The sequence below is a fragment of the Nipponia nippon genome, unplaced genomic scaffold, assembly GCF_047370975.1.
Source record: "Nipponia nippon isolate SJK-2023a ecotype South Korea unplaced genomic scaffold, ASM4737097v1 scaffold_66, whole genome shotgun sequence".
Lineage (NCBI taxonomy): Eukaryota > Metazoa > Chordata > Aves > Pelecaniformes > Threskiornithidae > Nipponia > Nipponia nippon.
Genome location: NW_028262387.1, coordinates 253,046 through 275,621, shown reverse-complemented (window position 1 = coordinate 275,621; position 22,576 = coordinate 253,046). Strand labels below are relative to the sequence as shown.

The 22,576-nt window shown below is 59.9% G+C and overlaps 1 protein-coding gene across 1 annotated transcript in view; it reads right to left on the bottom strand.

The window, feature by feature from the left end:
- Window positions 1-6,626: 6,626 nt before the first annotated feature.
- Window positions 6,627-22,576, bottom strand: part of LOC148051154 (antigen WC1.1-like) — a 33,289-nt gene continuing 17,339 nt past the window's right edge. The window contains exons 4-17 of the mRNA XM_087738329.1: window positions 15,054-15,368; window positions 13,406-13,714; window positions 12,855-13,160; window positions 11,684-12,010; window positions 11,282-11,596; window positions 10,611-10,925; window positions 10,067-10,129; window positions 9,668-9,982; window positions 9,257-9,292; window positions 8,838-8,975; window positions 8,018-8,113; window positions 7,499-7,570; window positions 7,130-7,282; window positions 6,627-6,811 (exon numbers count right to left, since the gene is read on the bottom strand). Of these exons, the coding sequence (XP_087594455.1) occupies window positions 6,627-6,811; window positions 7,130-7,282; window positions 7,499-7,570; window positions 8,018-8,113; window positions 8,838-8,975; window positions 9,257-9,292; window positions 9,668-9,982; window positions 10,067-10,129; window positions 10,611-10,925; window positions 11,282-11,596; window positions 11,684-12,010; window positions 12,855-13,160; window positions 13,406-13,714; window positions 15,054-15,368 (2,945 nt within the window). The remainder of the gene's footprint in view (window positions 6,812-7,129; window positions 7,283-7,498; window positions 7,571-8,017; window positions 8,114-8,837; window positions 8,976-9,256; window positions 9,293-9,667; window positions 9,983-10,066; window positions 10,130-10,610; window positions 10,926-11,281; window positions 11,597-11,683; window positions 12,011-12,854; window positions 13,161-13,405; window positions 13,715-15,053; window positions 15,369-22,576) is intronic.

The window sequence follows — 22,576 nt, the reverse complement described above, 5'->3', positions numbered from 1 at the left end:
CTTTATCCCATGCCTGCCACAACCCCACAGGTGGTGGGCTTCTTCTTGCCTCAGTTCACACAAGTGCACAAAATAGGCTCCTGCATGTGAGTTCCTTGTCTCAGCTCCCATGCTCATTACTGGGGGTGGAGGCCAGGTGGGAGTTGTTCAAACACAAACACCTGGTGACACTGGAGGTGCCAGAGGTGGTCAGGCAAAAATGCCAGGAGGCCTGGATGGAGGAACAAGGACCTCCTGGCCAAACTCAGACATGAAAAGCAAGCATTGAGAGGTTGGAAGCAGGGACAGGTAACCTGGGAGGAATACAGAGAGACTGTCCAAGCATGCAGAGACACAGTCTGGAAAACCAAAGCCCAAGTAGAACTGAATCTCATGAAGGATGTTAATGGCAACAGGAAGGGTTTCTGCACTGACAGAGCTGACAAGAGCTATGTCAAAAGCTTTGAAAAAAGTGGGTCCATTGCTGAAGGAGGCGGGGGACCTATTGACACAGGACATGGGAAAGGCCAAGGCACTGAATGCCGCCTTCACCTCTTTCTTTGCTGGCAAGACAGGCCTTCAGCAATCCCAGGTCCCAGAGACCAGTGGGGAAAGTCGGGAGCCAGGCAGCCATACCCCTGGTGCAAGAGGATCAGATCAGGGAATACGTAAGCAAACTGGACATACCGAAGTCTCTGGGCCCTGAGGGGATGCAGCCACGAGTGCTGAGGGAGCTGGCAGATGTCATTGTGGGGCAACTCTCAATAATCTTTTACCAGTCATTGAAACTGGGGGAAGTGGCCGAAGAGTGGAGGAAATCAAATGTCAGTCCTATCTTCAAGAAGAGCAAGAAGGAGGACCCAGGGAACTACAGGCCACTCAGCCTCACCTCTCTCCCTGGCAAGGTGATAGAGCAGCGAATGCTGGAAACTGTATTTCCAGGCACATTGTACTGGTTTTGGCTGGGATGGAGATGATTTTCTTCATAGCAGCCCGTATGCTGCTATGTTTGGGATTTGTGACCAAAACAGTGTTGACAACACCCCAATGTTGTAGCTATTGCTGAACTGGGTTTGCACAGCATCAAGGCCTTCTCTGTTTCTCTCTCTTCCTCCCCAGCGAGTAAACTGTATTTGTGGATGAGGGAAGAGCAGGGGACATCATTTAGCAAGGCAAAGCTTTACACTGTGTCTTGGTGTCCAGGTGCAGGTTTTGGTAGTGGCGGGGCTGCAGGGGTGGTCTCTGTGAGAAGAGACCAGGGGCTGCCTCCATGCCAGGCAGAGCTGCTTCCAGCCAGCTCCAAACAGACCCATCGCTGGCCAAAGCTGAGGCCGTCAACGAGGATGGTGGAACCTCTGTGAAAGTGTATTTAAGAAAGGTCACAACTGCCAAAGTGGGAGAGGAGTGAGGGAAACAATAGTGGGAGAAACAGCCCTGCAGGCACCACGGTTGGTGAAGAAGGAGGTGCTTCAGGCACCAGAGCAGGTTCCCTGCAGCCCATGGCAGAGAGCACGGTGGAGAAGGTAAGCCCTGCAGTCTGTGGAGGACCCAACCCTGGAGACGTAGGATATTTCCTGCAAGAATGGTGGCTTGAGGAGAGCCCATGCGGGAGCAAGTTCATCTCAAAGGACTGTAGCCCACAAGAGGGACCCCATGGGAAAAGTGTGAGAAGGAAGGAGCAGCAGAGAGGAACTGTTCTGGACTGACCACAGCCTCCATTCCCCATCCCCCTGCACTGCTCAGGGGCAGAAGAGTTGGGAACAAAGGGGTGAAGTGGAGCTGGGGAAAAAAGGGTGGTGGGAGGGAGGCCTTCCATGGGGAAGAAGATAAGGTCTTCCACCAGTCCCACGATTCTTCCACCCTCAGACTTTGCAGCTGCCCATGCCTGGCCTGCCCACTTACCTTTGCCACTGTCACATTTGTACAAGGCCCCCACACATCTTGGCAAAGCCAGTGCGAGCTGGCCTCCACCAAAGCTGGAGCCCACGGGGCCTTGGAGGCAGGGAGGGGCCAGGTCCCCTCTGCCTGAGGCTGGGCACAGCTTTTCCCTGGGAACCTCCCTGAGGAGCCTCCTCCTGTGTGTCAGCCTGTGGCCTGGCACCGCTGCCACAGGGACAAGGGCTGGGGGGGCAAGGCAGGGCTGAAGTAGCTCAGCTGGGAGAGCGTTAGACTGAAGATCTCAAGGTCCCTGCTTCAACCCCGGGCTTCAGCAATCATTTTCTCCCTTCCATGTTTGCAAAGCCCATTTGCCTTCTTCCAGCCTGCCCCAGCCCTGCTTGCTCCTCCACCTCTTGCCAGAGCACCATCGCGGCTCTGTAGCTGTAGATCTGTGGCTTAGAAGGAGCCTTCCTCCAGCACCAACAGGCCCCAGCCCCTCCCTGGGCAGGACTCTCCCTTCAGTGCTCCTCCGGGGTGGTCTCCAGCTGTCCCTCCTTCCCTGCTCCACAGGGATCGAGATCTCTCCTCTGCGGGGTCTCTGCAAAGACCCCGTCTCTCTCCTCTTTGTCATTCTCAGTGGTGCACAGACTGGTCCCATCCTCACACACCTCCTTCACCTGGACCCCCTTTCCCAGACCAGAGGCCATCATCCCCGCAGTCCCAGGGAGACGCACTCCCTGGAGCTGAGTCCTGAATGGTGGCATCCTCCCTCCGGAGGGAGCTCTGTCCCAGTAAGACCTCTCATGTGCCCAGGACAGCTGACAAAGCCATGCTGAGGATCATCCGCTGTAGTGCATGGCCACCAGTGTTGTTCAGTCACACGCTGTCCTGAGCACTTTCTTGGCCCCCCCTTGCCCCCCTGCTGCAATGACTGATGAAACACCTATGTACTCCTCTCTGGGCATCAGCAGGGAGATACACAGCAAAGGGGGGATCCCTCTGGGGCCCCACATCAACAGCCCTCTGCACCAGCTCCTCCCTGCTGCAAGGGCACAAGTTGGGACAGAAATGCCAGCACGGGCTCCCCTGGGGTTTAGCAGGGAAGGTCACCAACTCTCACACTGTGCCTTCACAACAGCCCCAGATCAACCACTCAGCATCGTTTTTACTCTCCAGATTTACCTTCCTCTGTATGTCCTGGCATCGCACACGCTTCTGTGTTCTCCATCCCCTCAGCACCTATGGACCCAGGGCCCATAGCACAAGTGTCTCAACTGTGCCCACTTTCCTTGCCGAAACCTTCTCACCCACCACTGTCCAGCCCAGCTGCAGCCCCTCACAGCCATCAGTCCCTGCCCAGAGGAAGAAAGACCTGTTCTTGAGCTCCAACAACCTGCTGCAGTGCCCTCTTGCACCCTCTTGCTGCTACAAAATCCTGCTCACCCATCAGGAACACAATGACAACTGCAACCCAGGCCATCCCCCTCTGCTTCCAGTCTCAGCCTCTCCCCAGTCAACCACTCAGGTCAAGGAATGGCACATACGGGACTGTAGTCCCACAGCAATGTGCATGTCCTGGCCCCCTGCAGATCTGCTGCCTCATAGCCCGCTCCCTGGCAATGCACCTCCAGAGAATTTTGGCTTTTTTTGTGACTGAGTGCAAGTGAGAGGGAGAGACTGTCTGTCCAAGCAAGGTTACTGTCTGGCCAGCTTTGAGCATGAGCTTGAAAATGCTTGGCTGCAGGGACAGAGCCTGCAGGACTCTCACTGCTCCCAAAGAGTCCTTCTAGGTTGTTCCTGAGCAAGAATAGGAGAGTCACTGAGAAGGACGGGCCCTGGGGCCATGTGTGCAAAGCAGACTGGATGAGCAGCCCATCCCCTTACCTCCTCCACTCCACCACTCCAGAAGGTCACGGTGACTGCGGTCTGGTTTTGATTCCCCCAAGCCCTCTCTGCCAGGCAGGAGCTCAGTGGGGAAAACATCTATGGCACTGGGCGACACAATTGCCCCAGCTGTAGCACCACGAGGACACCATCCCTGCGTGTGGCCAAACTGTCGGCCTTTCAGTTAACAGCTGACCATGCTCACCCCCCCTGCCACAGAGACCCTTAGCCCCAGGGAGAGGGAAGCTTGCCCTTCCCCCCACCTGCAGGGATGCTGGGGGGCAGAGGGGTGCAGGGGGAGGCCCAGCGCCTGGATGAGGGGCTGTGAGCTTTCTGCTCCTGTGTCCCCGCCACTGTCATACCTGCTGGGGCTGGCTGGGGTGTCCAGGGCACCGCGGGCACCATAGGGCTAACTTCTGTGAGGCCACAGCCCAGGGCTCACCCACCACAGCAGCTCTGTCGTGGCCTCTCTGCGTGGGACCAGCATGGCCCAGGTAGGGCCTGGCGGAAAGAGCAACTGGGGAACCCAGAGGTAAAGTGATGGGCACTCACAGGACCTTGGAGAGAGCCATTTTGGCTGGAAACTGTGGCTGGCAGGATGGCAATGTCTCTCTCAGCAGGAATATTCCCCAGGGACCAGGGGCTCAACAGGGCTGTTCTTGTCATAGACACGTCACGGGAGGAGAGTGTCTCTCCTGCTGGCAGGTGTCAAGGGGATGGAGCTCAGCAGCAGAGCACCCTCTCTGCAGGTTGGAGGTCCTGGGTTCGATCCCCTGCATCTCCAAGGGTGCTGTTTCCCTGACTCCCCAGCCTCAGGCAGGTACAGGCTGGAGCTGGAGCACTGGTGCTCTCCAGGCACTGTGGGCCTGCCCTGCCCACCCAGGGCCTGGCTGTGGGGGGAGGAGGGCTGTGCTGCTTTTGAGCCCCCTCTCAGAAGAGAGGCAGGCAGCTGTGCTGGACCTGAGCTCAGGTCACTGCCCTGCACCACAGACCCACCCACCCAGCGCCCAGGGACAGTGCTTGGCAGCAGAGCCCTGTGGGGAGAGCTCAGGGAGGGGAGAGACACCAGCAGCACACTAGGAATCCTTCCTGGCTGCAGGAGAGAGGTGGTGTGAGGGTGCGGGTGCCCTTTGGGACCAGAGCCACACTGCCCTGCTGGCTTTGCAGGGGTAAGGGTCTGAGATTGTGCTGTCTGCAGGTAGAGATCCCAGACCCCGTGGGAAGCACCCCGCTGTGCCAGCAGGTACGGGTGTCTGCGCTGGAGGAGCCTGGACAGGCCTGTGGGAATCCCAGCCGGGGGAATGACATTTCTTGCCCTGATCCTGTCTCCAGGTCCTTTTCCCTTTGCCATCACCACTGGCTTGAGCAGAGCCTTGGCTCAGGGAGTTCGAGCAGCTGAAGTCAGGCACAGCCCTGCAGAGGTGGGACTGGCGGAACCAGGGCCCACCTCTTGTTCCTGGGGGGATTTGGTGTCTCCATCCACCTCATGCCAGTGGGAACAGGGAAGCACAGGCCTGTCCACAGCCGTGCACAGGTGGGGAGGGCCAGGAGATGGTGCCTTGGCTGCTCCCTCAGCAAAAACATCTGAAACCAAAATGGGCTGTGAGACATGGCCTTTCACCTGCAGGGTCTCCGGCACCTGGGAAAAATGGGCCCAAATTCAAAGAAATAAGGTACAAAAGTAAAGCAAAGATAAAGAGGGTTGGAGATATCTTCTGAACACAGGACAGTGGGCACCAGTACGGACACTGACATGTGGACTCAAGCCACCACAGGCAGGGTCTGGGAAGAAGAGCCCTGAGTCTGTCCCATGCCACCTCCCCACCAGCTCTGCCCTCCCCAGCTCTAATATTTCTCCCTTACTCTGGCACCTGGCAGAGCTTTGCCTCCTCCTCCTCAGGGAGATGAGCCACAGGCCCTGGGGGTGTCTGAGGGGGCAGCACACCTGAGCAGAGAGAGCCCGTTTCATGGCATTTTGGGGCCTGAACAATCTGGCCCTGCAGGCTGGGTCTGTGCTCTGGAGCAAGGCAGGATCAGCACTGTGCCCCAGGTCTGGCCTTGCTCCTGCAGCTCCCGAGGACCTACCCGAGGGTGTGACAGTGAGACCCCAACCCTCTGCACTGCTGCCCCACGCTGGGCAGAGCACGACTGTGGGAAGTCCATGGGAAAGCAGTGTTTCCAGGGCAAGACCCACCAAGGGGATGGGTGACACACATGGGCACTGCAAACACAGCCTCCATCCCATGGGAAACCCCCACCGGGGCAGGCTCCAGCCCTGCATCTCCACAGGGAGAGATGGGCCCAGGGCTGGGGGTGGAGGGGTGGGTGGTTTGGGACCGGGGGCTGCCAGCAGGAAAGCTCTGGGGACCAGGGCAGAGGGGTGTGTGAGCCTGGGCTCCCCCTGGGCCCCCCCGGGGTCACCCCAGGGCTGGAGGAGCTCCCAGCAGGGAATGGGGCAACACTGCTGTGGGAGAGGAAAGAGCAACTGAGGAACCCCGAGGTGAAGAGATGGGCACTCATGGGATCTTGGAGAGAGACATTTTGGCTGGAAACTGTGGCTGGCAGGATGCAAATGTCTCTCTCAGCAGGAATATTCCCCAGGGACCAGGGGCTCTCACAGCCCCACAATCTGACCCCGAGACTGCTGTCCGTCCCTGAGATGTGCCCCTTCCCCACCACCATGTCTTTGTGCTCCGCTCCTCCCGATCAGCCTCAGGGAGACACCCCAACATCGGGCCAGGCAAGCACCAGCTCTGGCTCAAACTCCTAAAGGCTTTTAATAAGAACAAATGTGGAGGCACGGTGCAAAAACAGGGGAACAAATATAGAGGAAACGCCCGGCTGTTTCTGCTGCCCACGGGAAAAGGGAGACGGTTCCCTGGTGCTCACGGCTCTCCCAGCTGCACAGACCTCTCCTCCCTCCTGGCTGCACCCAGCTGCACGGCAGGGACGGGCTCTCCTGGCGCGGGGCTCAGGGACTGTTGTGCACTGAGCTCTGGTGGCACAGCCTGTGTGTCCTCAGGGGGATGTGCCAGAGACACCTCTTCAGCATCGTCATAGCCTGTGCTCTCTGGGGACAGGGACCAGGCATCTCCCTCAGCTCCAGGGGCCCCAGCACGTCTCTGGGAGCACAGCTTTGCCTCTGCAAGCAGCAAGGCAGCCATTGCACATTCTCCCCATGGGGTGCCCCTCCTGCTCTGTACATCACCTTCCTCCCTTCTCCTCACCAGTCCTGAGACGTTCAGCTCCCTCTCCCACCCCCGGGCCCCCAAGGAAAATTCCGGGGGCACAATCCCTCATCCCAAAATTTTGGGCCTTTCAGTACAACGATTCATCCGGCACCAGGGATGGCAGCCCAGGATCCGGCAGCGCTCTCTTTCCCTCTCACCTCCAGGTGCATCCCTCGGTCCTGCTGCCTCCTCTGGTGCCCTGGCCATTTCCCAGTCTCCCTGCCCCGGGGCACGATCCTCCCCAGGGTCAGAAACCTCCCTGGCATCATCATAGTCATCTGCTGGGTCACCTCCGGGCAGGACAGGGACGTCTGAAAGGAGAGGGGAGCTGGTGACAGGGAGAAGATACATTTGCAGAGCAGAGGATGGGAGGATGCACAGGGACATGGGGCTCAGACACCGGTGTTGGCAGCACCACAGGAGACACCCCCATGTCCTCCCCAGCTCCAACAGAGACACTCAGTGACACCGCTGTTCTTCACATGTCTGCAGGAAGGAGAGATCCACTCCTTCCCGCACCCTATTACCTGCTGCTGATCCCGGACCATCCTCCTCCTTGCTGTCCCCGGGGTAGGGCTGCAGCTTGGTCAGGGACCCCTCTGAAGAGGAGCCTGGAGAGAGGTGCAGCGGCTGTTAGGGGAGTGCACTCTGCTGACCAGGCTTGTGGTCAGTGCTGCTGGGGACGGGGGACCCACAGAGGCAGGGCTGAGTGGGGAGAAGGGCTCAGGACTCACCCTGCTCCCCTGGGACAAACCCTGTCTCAAAGAGGCTCCCAGAGCTGCCCCGGGACAGCCCCTTCCCTCCCCCCTCAGGTGTCCCAGAGGGGTGCAGGGACAGGCAGAGAGGGGCTGTCCCCAGCTGGGACGGGAAGAACTGGTGGGGAGGAAGCTCCTCTCTTGGGCCCAGGACCTGGCTACTCTCCCCACAGCCCCCACAGCCTCAGCACTGCAGGGACCATGGGCCAGGGGACTGTAGGGGTCAGCCGTGGGTGGGAAGTGAGGGGGAAGAGCCTGGCAGATGTGCCCCCGGGAGGAACCCACACCCACCTGAGCCACTGAACCTCGCCTGCTTCTCCCACGCCGGGCTGTAACCGATCTCCTCATACACGGCCTCAGGGAAGGGCTCCCAAGCTCTCCCAGAGCCTGTGGACAGCAGCAGGGCTGGCCCATGGACAGGCAGAGGTGGGACAGGATCCCACTCTGCTCCCCCAGCTTTGATCCTCTGGGCCAGCAAAAGGCTGTTGCCATAGGATAGCCCTGCTGTGCAGTCTGGTCACCGCTACCACTTCCTCAGTCAGGGCAATGTCCCCATGGACATAGTCTGGGGCAGCGACACAATCGCACCGTCCCCTCAGAAACAGCCCCTGTGCCCCTCTGGCCCCTGGGTCAGCTCCCTCATGCTGAGCTTGGAGCAGCTCCCGCCTTCCCTCTTCCCCTGGAGCTGCCCCCTCTCTGCCCCATGGATCCTGGGGGGAGGTCAGGGCTGGACAGAGGAACAGCCTGGGGGCCTGAAACCATGGGGATCAACCCTGCTGCCCCGCAATCCTCCTGGCATCTCCCCTGACCCACAGCCCCCTCCACAGCTGCCCACAGCGCTGCCAGTGTGATGACCTCCTCTGTCTCCCCTCTGCTCCCATCTCCCCCAGCCCAGCTCTGCCACTTCTGTCCTCAGCTCATCCCTACCTCCCCCCGTCTCTGGACTCTCTCTGCCCCTTGCTGCTGGTGGCCCATGGTCAGGCAGTCAAGGAGGCGGTGCATGGGAATGAAGGCAGCACACACCCTTATCCCCCCAGCTCTGCCTGTGCCACTCACTCACACCTCACAGCACCCCTGGCCTTGCCAGGAGGCACCTTTCCCTGCCACCCACCTCCGCGCCCAGCCCTGGCGCTTCGCACTTGCCCGGCCAGGAGGGCCAGGACAAGGCAGAGAAGGGCCCCCAGGATGATGCAGATGATGACGGGCAATGAGACTCTCCCGCTGACGGTCGGATGGCCCCGGGTGGGATCTGCATGGCAGGAGCACAAAAAGGGCAGCACCAGGCCTGGGAGAGGTGGGGGGCTGGGACACCCCAGTCCTGACCCCATTACACCAGGGGTAGACAAACCCAGGAGTGAGTCATGAGGAAGATCCCACCCTGATGGGGAAATGTCAGCCCTCCCCAATGCCCCCACCCCACTGCTTTCCCAGTGCCTGGAGTTTCACATCCTGGCAATGAGCCTCTTCCCTCCCGCCATGGGTCACAGCTGGCCCTGGGAAGACACAATGACAGCGCAGAGGACAGGTTACCTGGTCGGGGGGTTGGTGCTGCTGTCGTGGGTGCAGCTGTAGAAGAGGAGAAGGAGAGCTGGGCTGAGAGGGTGGGTGTGCAGGTACCAGGGAGCCTCCTCTCACACACCGTGTGTGCATGTGTGTGCATGTATCCCTGACACATCCCACCCAAATTGCCCCTCCTGCAAAACTGGTCAGGGTGGCCAGGACAGAGCCCAGGGCCCTGCTCTGGCTATTGGGCAGGGTGGCACAGGTAGCCCAGGAGATGCCCCTGGGGGCTGCAGGGCCCTGCAGGCAGAAGCCAGAGGACATCCAGCCCCACAGAGGCTGCTGCCCACTTGGCACCAGGCTCCCAGGCTCCACAAGGACGGCCTTGCTCTCAGGAGCTCTGCCAAGAGCTCCAGCAAGGGTCCCAGCCCTGCCGCTCACCGGAGCAGCGCACGGCAGCATCCTCCTTGTGCCGGCAGGCACCGCTGTCCCCAGGCCGAGCCCAGCAGTCCTGCAGAGATGGCTCTGTCCCCCGGCACTCCACCTGCTCCAGCCAGATGGGGCCCGTCCCCTCCCCAAACGCAGCCTCGTCCAGGGCAGACACCGCGGGGCCACAGCCCAGCTGCCTGCAGGCCACCTCGGCATCCCGCATGTCCCAGGAGTCGTCGCACACCGTCCCCCAGGAGCCGCGGTGCCAGACCTCCACTCTGCCCGAGCACCCACTCTCGCCTCCCACGGCACGAATCTTCTCCCTGTCTGGAGAAGGCAGAGACCTCCCAGGGCACCGGGACAGCAGGCAGAGCCCTGCCAGGCCAGAGGGGCATGCAGAGGAGCAGCTACCTGTGCAGCTCGTGGAGTTTGGGCACACGGTCCCCAGGGCCGGGGGTGTTTCTGGCCGTCTCCCTGCAGAAGGAAATGCTGCGGTGAAGGGGCTGCTGAAGGGGGTCGTGCAGCAGAGCGTGGGGCTGAGCTCTGCTCACGCCTCCCCGTGCCGCCTCGCTCACGGCAGCAGCTGAACCCCAGTCCTTCAGGGGACACGCACGGCAGTGTGGGGGACCCTGACTGCTCAGCCCCAGAGGGACCCTGGTTCACAGAGCAGCAGGAGGGTGTCCATGGAGGGGACGCTCCTTGGAGCCCTGGCTGGTCTCTTCTGAGACCTTGCCTGCAGACACCTCTGCCTCCCCCGGGCGCTGCTGGGACCCGAGCTGGCAACTTCTGGGGAATGTGTGGGGCTCTGAGAGCTGAAGTCCCATTTGTGCCACCACAAGCAGCAGGGTCTGGCACGTAAAGTGAAAGCCCCTGTGGGCCCTGTCTCTGCGCTTGACTGTGCCCAGCAGGGAGCAGGAGCTGGGGGGATGCTGGTGCCCGGGGAGCTCCGAATTACCATTGCAGGTGATGTGGGTCTCGTCTCGCAGGTCATCACACGACTGTGGGTCCCAGGGAGCAGAAGGACACTGCCAGAAGGAGCTGTGTCTCTCCCCACACTCCACGCGATCCAGCCAGGTGGGGCCAGACACCCTACCATAGGGCAGGCGTGTTTCCAGGGTCCCTCCATCCCCACAGCCCAGCTCCTTGCATGCCAGCGACACCGTTTGGGGAGTCATTGAGTTGGAGCAAACAGTCCCCCATGTGCCATTGTAGAACACCTGCAGGCGCCCGGAGCAGTTGGTGCTGTTGTGCAGCCTCAGGGCCATGAAATCTGGGAGGAAAGACCCCAGAGGGGAACAGGCTGGTCTGGGGCTATGGGAGCAGAGAAGCCTCTTCACCCCCCAGGCCCTCAGCCAGGCAGAGGCACGGCCAGCAAGTCACCCTTTTGCCAGGGGCAGAGAGAAGTCCCTGACGGACAGACACCCATGCCCTCCCTGCTAACCCTTGAGGACAGCTCAGCTTCCAAGGGGCCCCCAGTGGGACCGAGGGGGTTTGTGCATGGGTGTCCCCAGGACAGGCTCAGGCAGGGGCTCAGAGGCAGCCAGGGACAGCCTCGGCCGTTGCTGGATCTCCCCTCCTCCCGGCCTCCCCGGGCACTGGGCTCCCACCACAGCTCCCAGCACAGACCTGAGCAAATGACTCCTGCGTCCTCTTTGTGCCCGCAGTCGTGCTGACCCCAGGACCCTGCCGGGCATTCCCAGACAGCAGGTTCGGCCCCGGAGCAGTTCACACTGTCCAGCCATATCTGACCGGAGCCTTCCCCAAACCGAGCGGAGCCAACCGCCTCCACCACCCCTCCGCAGCCCAGCTGCTGGCAAACGACGGCGGCATCAGACAGGTCCCAGCCGTCATCGCAGACAGTCCCCCAGCTGCCCTGGTGGTAGATCTCCACTCTGCCAGCACAGCGCCCGGGCCCGTTCACCAGCCGGACCTGCCGGCTCCCTGCAGCAGGAAGAAACCCCAGCTGCCCTCAGGGGCCGGCTGCCCACCCAGCCCAGAGATTGGGGGGGCCTGTGCAGTGCCACTCACCCCAGCAAACGACCCCCACGTCCTCTGCAATCCCTGCTGCCAGTGCGCTCTCAGGCACGGAGGTGTTGCAGAGGGTCAGGTTGGCCTCGTGCCCTGCGCACCGGACCCCTCGCAGCCCCACGGGACCCGTCCCTCTCTGAGGCTTCGGGGGGTTGTAGGCTCTCTCTGCCTCTCCACACCGCAGCTGCCGGCACACCACGCTGCCCTCCTGCATGTCCCACTGCTCATCCAGGACTCGGCCCCACGTCCCACGCTGCAAGATCTCCACTCGCCCGTCGCACCGGCTCCCTCCACCCACCAGCCGCAGGGATGTGGAGCTGCCTGGGCCTGGGGAGAGCAGCCATGCCCCAGCCCTCAGCACCACCAGACAGCCCACAAACCTGCAGCACCTCTCCAGGCTCTCCAACCCTCACAACCCCCTGCAGCTCACCCGCCTGCCCCCAGCCCTCTGCGGTCAGCTTCAGGAGCAGCTTTCCACAGGCTTGGTTCCCCAGTCCCTGAGCCTTCCTGAGCAAGACACTCTCTTGGCTCTTGGTGGGGCAGAGCCACCCAACACGTCCCTGCTGAGGCAGATGGGGCAGCTCCCGCAGGAGGGAGCAGCAGCTGGCGGTGGCCTTGGGACAGGCAGCCCCAGGACAAGCCTTGCCCCACCTCAGCGCTGCTATTGGCACTGCTGAGCCATGGGGCAGAGCACCCACGCCTCTGCCCCTCTGCATCCCTGGGGATCTGGGCCTGGGAGCCTCTGTCCCTGGCAGGGAGCAGAGCAAGGGGGGCCTTCCCGATCAAACAGGACAGGATTGGGACTTGGGCTGACCAGAAGCTAGGGCAAAGCCCAGCCCTGCTCTGCAGCTCACACCCCTTGTGGGTGTGGGATTGGGCTCTGTGGGACTCTCTGTGGGGCTGGGACAGGGCTGTCTGCAGCCAGAGGGATGGAGCTGAGCCCCACAGCCCCATCCTGGGTCTGTCCTGCAGCAGGAGAGCAGAGGACTCCAGGCCTGGCGGTGGCCCCAGGGCCTGAGCCCCTCCCTGGGTGGGGCAGAGATTCCTCCTGAAGTTAGGGTTTCTCCAGGGAGAAATTCACCCTGCTGCTGCCATGGGGTCCTCTGCTTTGGGTGGCCATGTCACACCCAAGGGGCAAATGGAGTTAATACAGCACTGTCCCAGCACTTACCTGAGCAAATGACAGCAGCTTCATTCTCATGGGAGCACGGTGAGGCCCCCAGGGCGGTCACTGGGCACTGTCCCAGGTGGGCTTCAGTCCCATCACAGTGGAATGAGTCTCTCCAGACAGGTCCCGTGCCTCTCCCAAAATGCCCTCCTCTGGGAATGGACTCAGCAAACCCGCAGTCGAGGTGACGACAGAGAACGTGGGCATCCGAGAGATCCCAGTGGGAGGCACAGAGGGTGCCCCAGGTCCCCAGCACCTGGACCTCCACCCTCCCCTCACACGCCGTGCTGCCGTTCACCAGCCTGAACCCTGTGTACTCTGGGGACAGAGAAGGATGAGACAGGGCAGAATGGTGTTCTCACTTCGTCAGGAGATGGAGCAGCCAAATGGAGGAGAGCCTGCCTTTCTCCTCTTTCTGCCTGATTTTAGGGCTGCAGACAACCCCATCACCCCTTCCAGCCCTCACACCCAGCACAGCATGGCACTGTCCCTGCCCTGCTCCCCTTGGCCCCAGCACACCCCCAGATATGGAACACCCCACCCTCAGTCCTTACGTGTACAGGTGACACCAGCGGCATTCGTGCGGGTGCAGGGCTGGTCTCGGGGGGATCCCCTGGGGCAGGAGAAGAGGAAGGATTCATTCCCCACACACTGCAGCTCTCTGTCCCACATGGCACCAACGCCTTCTCCAAAGTGAGCTGCCCTGGGCACAGGCAGGGCTGCACCACACTGCAACTCCCTGCAGACCACGTCGGCAGCTTTGGGACCAAAGTCTGAGTCACAGACAGGTTTCCACTGGTTCCCATCGCTGATCTCCACGCGTCCTGAGCAGGGGCTCTCCCCTCCGACCAGCCGGACAAATCCTGGAGCAAGCAAAGTCCCCAGAGAGTTCCCAGAGCCCTCTGGCAGTTACATGCCCACGTCCCACCTGGTCTGCAAGGTGGCCACAGGCAAAGAGCTCCACGACCCTCCCAGCAGCTCCCAGTGGCTGCTGATGGCACAAACACACCAGGGACACCCTGCCGCTCCTCAGACATCAGCACAGCACTTGTGGCCTTGCTTCTCTCCCAAACCCCCAGCCGTAGGCACTGCTCAGACAAACTGCCGCCATTTTGGAGACCCTGGGCTTCCTGGCAGCGCTCCGAGCACTTGGGGCCCAGGGAGACTGGCCAAGGCACTGTTGGCTGCTGCAGCCTGATCTGCCCACTGAGCTCAGGGCCTGGCTGAGGAACACCTTGGAATCGCTAGAAACACACCCTTCTCTCAGGGCAGTCTCAGGCTGTTGGGGCACTGCTGTTAGATGGGCCATTTCACGGGGTACAGCTATGGCACAGCTCTAGGTACAGTCAGTGTCTGTGCCAGCCCCCCACTCTGGCACCTGCCCGGGGAGGGGGTCCTCAGCCAGGGCCAGAGTGCACTGCCAGGCACGCACATCCCCACCAACGGCCAGGCAGAGGGCAGGAGAGCGGGCAGAGGAGCAGCCCTGCGCTGACACGAGCTCCCTGTGCAAGGACAGGCACCGAGGACAGTGCAAGTGCTGGCAAAGCCCCTGTGGCACAGGGCAGCCGGGGCTGGGGTAGGCAGGAGAGGCTGGGCAGCGGGTCACCACTGACAGCACGGGGCCATGTCCACGTGGGCTGGCTCTCGCGGGGTGACCCTGGGAGAGGAATGGGGTGCTGTGTGCCCCTCTGCTCCTCTGCCCAAGGCCAGCGCTTTCCCCTGCTGAGCAGCCCCTTTGCTTAGGCCGAGGGACTCATGCCTGCCAGGAGGCACAGCCCAAAGGTCCCCGGCCACTCTGTGCCCTTCCCTGGGGCTGTGGGTGGCCGCATGAGCAGCTCTCGGTGCCTCTGGCATGGGGGGACCTGGCCCCTGGCAATGCCAGACAGGTCCTGGCTGAATGGGAGGAGAAAGATGGGCACCAACAGACACCAAGGGGCAGGGAGGGGGTTTCACCTGAGCCCCAGGCACCAACGGAGTCTGGGCTGAGCCCCCTCAGGGACCAGGAAGGGTGTGCGCACCCAGGGTGGGCTCTCACGGGGCTTTCCTCAGGCACTGGCAGAAGCAGCAACGTATGTCCCAGCTCAGCATTGCAACTGGCCACGCTGGGCCCTGATCTGGTGTCTGCTCATTTCTTCCTGAGGACACAGTCAGTTCCCTCCCCGCATCCTGGCCTCAAAGGTGGGGAAAGGGCTGACCCCTTACCTGAACATGTCACTCCTGCATCCAAACTGTGATAGCAGTTGTGTTTACCCCATCCACTGTGTCTGCAGTCAGACAGGGCAGACTCGGTGCCACCACAGCCAACATCATCCATCCAAATGGGGCCAGATCCTGGCCCAAAGTGTGCATTCTTAGGAGCTCTGACAGCAGACCCACAGCCCAGCTGCTTACAAACCACTGCAGCATCAGCCATGTCCCAGTAGTTACTACACACGGTCCCCCACCGGCCCCGGTGTTTCACCTCCACTCTCCCAGCACAGCGCCCGCCGCCAGCCTCCAGCCTCACCTCCGCAGCCCCTTTAAACACCAAAACACGGGACCGGTCAGGAGACGGCCAAGCCCCAGACTGCAGGTCTGGGAGTCGAGTCACAGCACCAGGCTGGGAGCTCTCTCCTCCCTGAGCTGTCCCTGGGGAAGTGTGGGGGTCCCTCCTCTCCCCATGGGCTGTGCAGGCTGCGGGTGCCAACCCCGGCCCTGCTGGGCCATTCACTGCCCCACAGCCCTTGGCACCTCCTGCCACTCCAACAGCCCCCTGCCCTCCAGACACCCTGGAGATTGGCTGTGCCCTGGGGATCGCTGAGTGCTGCTGTCACCACCTGGGCCACTGCCAGTCTCAGGGGCACAGATCTGGGGAACAAGGGGTCCCAAAAGGGTCACCCAGGATGGGGGTGTCCATAAATGCAGCCAGACACGGGCTGCCTTAAACACAGAGAGGCAGAGGGAAAGGCAGAAGGTCCATGGACCTGAGCACCTTCTGACCCTTGTCTCAGTGGAGCCTGGAAAGAAACCCCATTCCCAAAGGGATCCCGATGACCCTGCTGGTACCCGCTGGCCCTGGGCTGTGAGACAAGGGAACCGGCACTTACCCCTGCACAGCTGCACCCAGAGGAGCAGCCACAGCACCCGAGGGGACAGGACTGCCTCCATCCCCATCCTGAGCCTCCTGTCCTGCTGGGACAGCCCTGCTATGCCCCACTCCCTGCCACGGCTCCTGGGGACTCACGGGGACAACGACAATGGGAGGGTAATATATCTCTGCAGATGCCGACCCAGCTGCAGGAGGAGCCAATCGAAGCAGCAGCAGCACCTTTTGAGACGTTATTGGGAGCTATCTCCCCTCCGACACAGCCCAGCCCTCCAATGAACTTCTCCAGCGCCGTTCATGACCATATATGAAGGACATATATGTCCCGCTGCAGGTGTCATGGTCACTGTGGCAGGGGATCGTCACGGGAGAAGCTGAGCGTGGAGGGGAAATGAGTCCATCACCCCTTGCACCCTGCTGTGGGCACTGGGAGCACTGAGCATCTTCTAGGGTGGGCTTGTTCAAGAAGCCAAGGTGTGAGTGTCCAGCCACCGCTGGCCCACGGGAAGCACGGAGCTGGGACTGCACCGGGGTCTGTGTCAGGATGGGAAGGAAACAGCCCCTGCCCCTGCTACAGACCCCACTGTGCTGGGAGCAGCAGCTGGGCAAGGGCCTTGGGCAGGGGAAGAGCTCCATCCCAGGAGGGCTGGCTCGCCCGTCCCTCCCTGCACAGCCCCACCCTGGGTCCCTCGCAGGAGCCGAGCTGGGCCATGGCCTTGCCCTGGCAGCAGACCTGCAGCCCAGAGGCTCAGGCAGGCCCCTGACTCTCAGCCTGTCCCCGAGGGGCCGTTCTTCCCCACAGGCGGATCGGGAGCTGGAGCCTGCAGGTGCACAAACCACAGCCCACGGGGCCTCGCAGCGCTCGCCGCGCTCCCCCCGCAGCGCAGCGCCCGGGCAGGAAGTCTGTGGTTTCCTCCTGGCACCGTGCCCAGGCACATCCCTGCGGTGCCCCTGAGCCACCCCCAGCCCGACTGCTCCAGCCAGGGCTGCAGGGGCTGCTCCTTCGGCCTCGCAGACACGGGGCCGGGCAGCTCCCGGCCCCCGGCATGCCCCGCTGATGCACACGGCCGCTCTGCACTGAGCCCCACGGACACGCGGTGCCATCGGTGACGGGACTTCAGACCCTCCTCCTGCCACAGCTGTGTGCTTCTGAGTTATAGTGATGGTGACCTCACACCCTCCTACAGCCACCACTGGGTGCTCAGCAGTTATAGGGACGGTGACCTCACACCCTCCTGCTGCCATCGCTGTCTGCTCAAGAGTTACACGGTCACACGGGTGTGGGTGCTGTGCATGGGCTTCTGCTGATGATGGTTCTTCCAAAAAGCCATGTTTGAGTGGGGTCTAAATATTATTTTGATGACATCAGAAGCACCCACACAAGCCCTATGCCTGCTCTTGGCCTATAAGCTGATCCAGTACTGGTGAAATCACAAGCTCATACACAAGCCATGTACATGCTCCTGGCCTATCCGTCTCTCGGCCACAGGTGATGTCGTAACATCTAAACCTGCCACGTGCCTGCTTCTGGCCTGTCAGGTGTTCCAACAGCAATGACCCAACACGTACACGAACACCTACACAAGCCATTGTTCTGCTCCTAACCTATCAGCTCCTCAGGCACCAGTGACACCACGGCAACCTACACCACCCGTGGCCCTGCTCCTGGCCTATCAGCTACCAGGGCAGCAGTGACTTCACAAGCACTTACACAACTCAGGGGCCTCTTCCTGCCCCATCAGCTCATCTGTCACAAATGACCTTGCAAACACCTACACAAGACAGGTGCCTATTCCTGGCCTACCAGCTTCTCAGGCACCTGTGACCTCAAAATATCCAGCACAAGACATGTTTCTCCGGGCCTACCAGCTACTCAGGCACCACTGACATCACAAAGACATTCACAAGCCATGTGCTAGCTCCTGGCCTATCATCTCCTCAAGCATGAATGACCTCATAAACACTTACACAATCCATAGGCTTGCTCCTGGCCTCCTAGCTCCTCAGGCAGGAGTGACCTCAGAAGCACAGACACAAGCCATGGGCCTGCTCCTGGCCTAGCAGCTACTCAAGCAGCAGAGACCTCACGACAACCTGCACACGCCATGAGTCAGCCCCTGGCCTATTGTCTGTGAGTGGCCTAACAAGTACGTTTCTGCCCATTTCCATGTACTTGCCACTGGGCTACTCATGCTCCAGTGACATCACAAGCACATAGCAAGGTATTTGCTTTTCTCCAGGCTAAACAACCCCAGCTCCCTCAGCTGCTCCTCACCAGACTTGTTCTCTAGACCCTTCACCAACTTCATTGCCCTTCTCTGGACATGCTCTAGTACCTCGATGTCCTCCTTGGAGTGAGGGGCCCAACACTGAACACAGTACTCGAGGTGCGGCCTCACCAGTGCCGAACACAGGGGCACCAGCACCTCCCTGGTCCTGCTGGCCACACTATTCCTGATACAAGCCAGGATGCCATTGCCATCTTGGCCACCTGAGCACACTGCTGGCTCATGTTCAGGCAGCTGTCAACCAACATCCCCAGGTCCTTTTCTGCCAGGCAGCTCTCCAGCCACTCCTCCGCAAGCCTGTAGCGTTTCACGGGGTTATTGTGACCCAAGTGTAGAACCTGGCACTGAGCCTCATACAGTTGGCCTGGGCCCATCGATCCAGCCTGGCCAGGTCCCTCTGTAGGGCCTTCCTACCCTCCAGCAGATCGACACTCCTGCCCAGCTTGGTGTCGTCTGCAAACTTACTGAGGCTGTGCTCAATCCCCTCATCCAGATCATCAATGAAGATATTGAACCGGACCAGACCCAACACTGAGCCCTGGGGAACACCACTCGTGACCGGCCGCCAACTGGATTTGACTCCATTCACCACCACTCTCTGGGCTCGGCCGTCCAGCCAGTTTTTAACCCAGTGCAGAGTGCACCCACCCAAGCCGTGAGCAGCCAGTTTCTCCAGGAGAATGCTGTGGGAGACAGTCTCAAAGGCCTTACTAGAATCTATGTAGACAACATCCACAACCTTCCCCTCATCCACTAAGTGGGTCACCTTGTCATAGATATCAGGTTGGTCAAGCAGGATCTTCCCTTCATGAACCCAAGCTGACTGGGCCTGATCCCCTGGTTGTCCCATACGTGCTGTGTGATAGCACTCAGGATGATCTGCACCATGACCTTCCCCGGCACCAAGGTCAGGCTGACAGGCCTGTAGTTCCCCGGATCCTCCGTCCGACCCTTCTTGTAGATGGGTGTCACATTTGCTAACTTCCAGTTAGCTGGGACCTCCCTGGTTGACCAGGACTGCTGATAAATGATGGAAAGTAATTCCTCACCTGTGACAGCATCCTTGGTAAGTGACTGAGAGCATGCTGAATTAATACAACGAAACAGTACTAATCCATGTAGCTACTCAGATATTACAAACATTGTATGGATAATTCCATTAGACCTGAACCGTTGATCAAGTCTGAGACTAATTAATAAGGTGAACCTTGCCATCAAACTTATTGAACCTTGGTAAACCACTGTTAAAAGTTTAAGTTCCATCCAACTCATTGAACTTTTTCAAATTATTATTTTACCTCATATATTGCTGCTTCTCTCTTTTAAGTGGGGTGCATTCCGCTCTTCTGCGACACCATGGAAGGCTAAGGTCCTTCTTTTCCGCTCTCTCCTACTAGGACACCTGTGAGGAAGAACCTTTTCCTTCTTTGTTCACTGCTTAAAGAAATGGAGAAGGAAGTTCAAAGAGGTGAAACATGGAGGTGTGTGCTTCTGGCTGTGTTACTAATCCCTAAATGTGCTCTGTGCCTTCTGAAAGGTGAGAAGGGCCTTCTTCTAGAGGGCAATGTCGCTGTTGCATGCAGAACCCCTTCTGACTGCCCAGGTGAGATGCTCCACAGGCGTGCTGCTTTCCTGCTGTGTATTTGAAGGCGCAGGCCAGAAAGCCAAGAATGAAAATCATAGCAGACAGAGGAACTGGCAATGAGCGTTTCCAAGGTGAGTGAGATAAATCGCCCTGGGATGGTGGGAGCTGTTCCTGGAGTCACACAGAGAAATGTCCAGGCTCTGTGAGGTGCCCACGTCTGAGCTGTCCTCATGCACTCCTCATGTACACAGGGGTGTTCAGAGATACAAGTCCTTCCCTTGCCCAGGCACAGGCAGTGCATTGCAGCAGTCGTAGTGTCTCTGGCCTCCTGTTGCCACTCCCAGAGGCTGGCAGGCACCTCAGCCTTGCGGTGTATCGCCCTGCTCTGCACTCCTCTGAGATGCCCCAAGGCATGAGGAATGGACACGGGGACCTCAGTTCTGGGAAGCACATCTCAGTGCTGCATGCGAGTGGTTTTCCAGGGGATGTTACTCTCAAGGGGAAGTGACTTGGAGACACCGTGTGTCCCACAGACATTCATGGGATCCCCGGGAGCAGCTGAAGGCATTTGTGCTCCCTCAGGTTCATCTCCCCACGCACACACCATGTGCATGCTTACGACTTGTCTGTACAATGCAAACATGGACTTCTGACCTAGTCATTCCGTGTCCCTCCGTGGAGGGACAACCAACCTCTGGGAGCTGGGGTGAGAGGCCAGTGCTGGCAATGGTGGGTGTTATTAGCTGGTGTGTGACGATTACCCTGGGGCAGCTTTCCCGGGGTGTCCAGCACACATGGGCAGAGACCAGGTCCTGCTCTGCTGGTCCTTCATGTCTCTGCCAGGAGGCCTGGCTGGGTGTGCGAGGACACTGCTGTGTGCCCCTACCCTGCGCACTCACACACTTCAGCAGTACGTTGGTGTTTCCCTTTCCCCAGCACTTCCCAGCCCAGGCATCCCAGCCCCTTCCCAGCTCTCCCCACTCCCCAGCCCTCTCCCCAGCCAAGCAGGGCAGCCCAGTCTGGTCTGGCCCCGCAGCAAGGAGGAAATGGAGGTCAGTGGCAGTGTCTCTCCTGCTGTCATGTCCTGGAGATGCCATCCCAGGAGCCTGCAGCCCCCTGGGCCAGCCCCACTCCCCAGGACAGCACAGAGTCCTGGCCCTGGGGCTCCTCAGGCAGCTCCCGCTGCCCCAGCCACAGGGCACCCTGCCCTGAGCTGGCACCCACAGCAAAGGGTTTCTCTTCCCATCTCTCCCCTGCACACACATGGTGTCCTGCTCTTCTCCCAGGACATCCCATCTCTCCACAGAGCCTTTCCTCAAGGTGGGCACATCTGTGCTGGCCTGGCCGGCCATTTCTGCGCCCCCTTCCCATGCTCTCCACAGCCCCTGAGCTGGTGGGGCTGCTCTGCAGAGCAAGTGGGCTGTGGGACCTGGGGTCACAGGGTGACTCCACAGGGCTGTGCTGGTCAGGCTGGGAGGCAGAGCCAGCTCAGGGACATCCCTGCCACTGCCTGCCTCCCACAGAAGCTCTTCTGTGGCCACGGAGGGTGCTCAGAGCTACCCTGCCTTATTGCCAACACCATGAGATGCATTTGGGTGCTGCACTGGATCCAGTCTACAAAAGTCCACTGACGGTAAAATGAATCACTCACCAGGCTCCTTTCCCTGTGCCTGCTGCACCCCCTGGGCTTGCAGAGCCCTCGCTTGGCGGTTCACACCCAGATTTAGCACTTTATCTCTGGGTCCCTCCACCTTGCGCAGGCCTGTGCTCAGTGGGCTCCACTCACTGCTGACCTCCTGGCACACGCTGTCCCTGCAGGTCCCCTGTGCTCTGCTGGCAGCTCCTGATCCCTTCCAGGAAAGCACTCATCTGCCATCAGCCCTAGCACATGCTGTAGAGCCCCAGGCAGGTTAATTGGAGACCCTTCCCCATCTGTGTGGGTGCTGTCCCCCAACCAGTAACACCTGAGACATTGCTCAGTCCCTGGAAGACCATACTGGGACCCATCCCACTGAGCCCAGGGAGAAACAAGCAAAGCAACAGTCCTCTGGAGACTCTGTTCCTTGGGCATGTTCTTGAGAACGACTTTGGACAAAGACCTCAGCCTTCGGGCACTGCCCTGAGGAGATCCCCTTTCCTGATGGAAATGGTGCTAGAGAGGCCAGCTCTGTCACCGATCTGCTGTGCAGGGACTCTGGACACAGGAACTGCCTCTGCAGCTCCAGAGAAGGTCTTGGAGGAAAAATCTCAGACAAAAAACATCCCTGCAGGGTCCTTCTTAATGTTGAAATGCACAGAGGGTGTGGAAATTCATTTGTGCTCTCTCTGGGTCAAACCAGACAGGTAGATAATGAATTTGAAATGGTATGAGTAATGAAAATTCCTTGTGGACATTATCAGAAGTGAAAAAAAAAAACCAAAAAAAAAAAACCCAGTAACATAAACAACTACAAAACATAAAAGAAAGGTTGGTCCTGTAATGGGTTATGTTACGAGTGATATGTAGAAGAAGATGGGCAGTATATTGCTTCTAAAATACCATCTAGTCATCAGTTTCCACACTGCATCCTTGAGCTCCTGGTTCTTCATGCTGTAGATGAGGGGGTTCACTGCTGGAGGCACCACTGAGTACAGAACTGCCAGCACCAGGTCCTGGGGTGGGGAGGAGATGGAGGAGGGCTTCAGGTAGGCAAACATGGCGGTGCTGATAAACAGGGAGACCACAGCCAGGTGAGGGAGGCACGTGGAAAAGGCTTTGTGCCGTCCC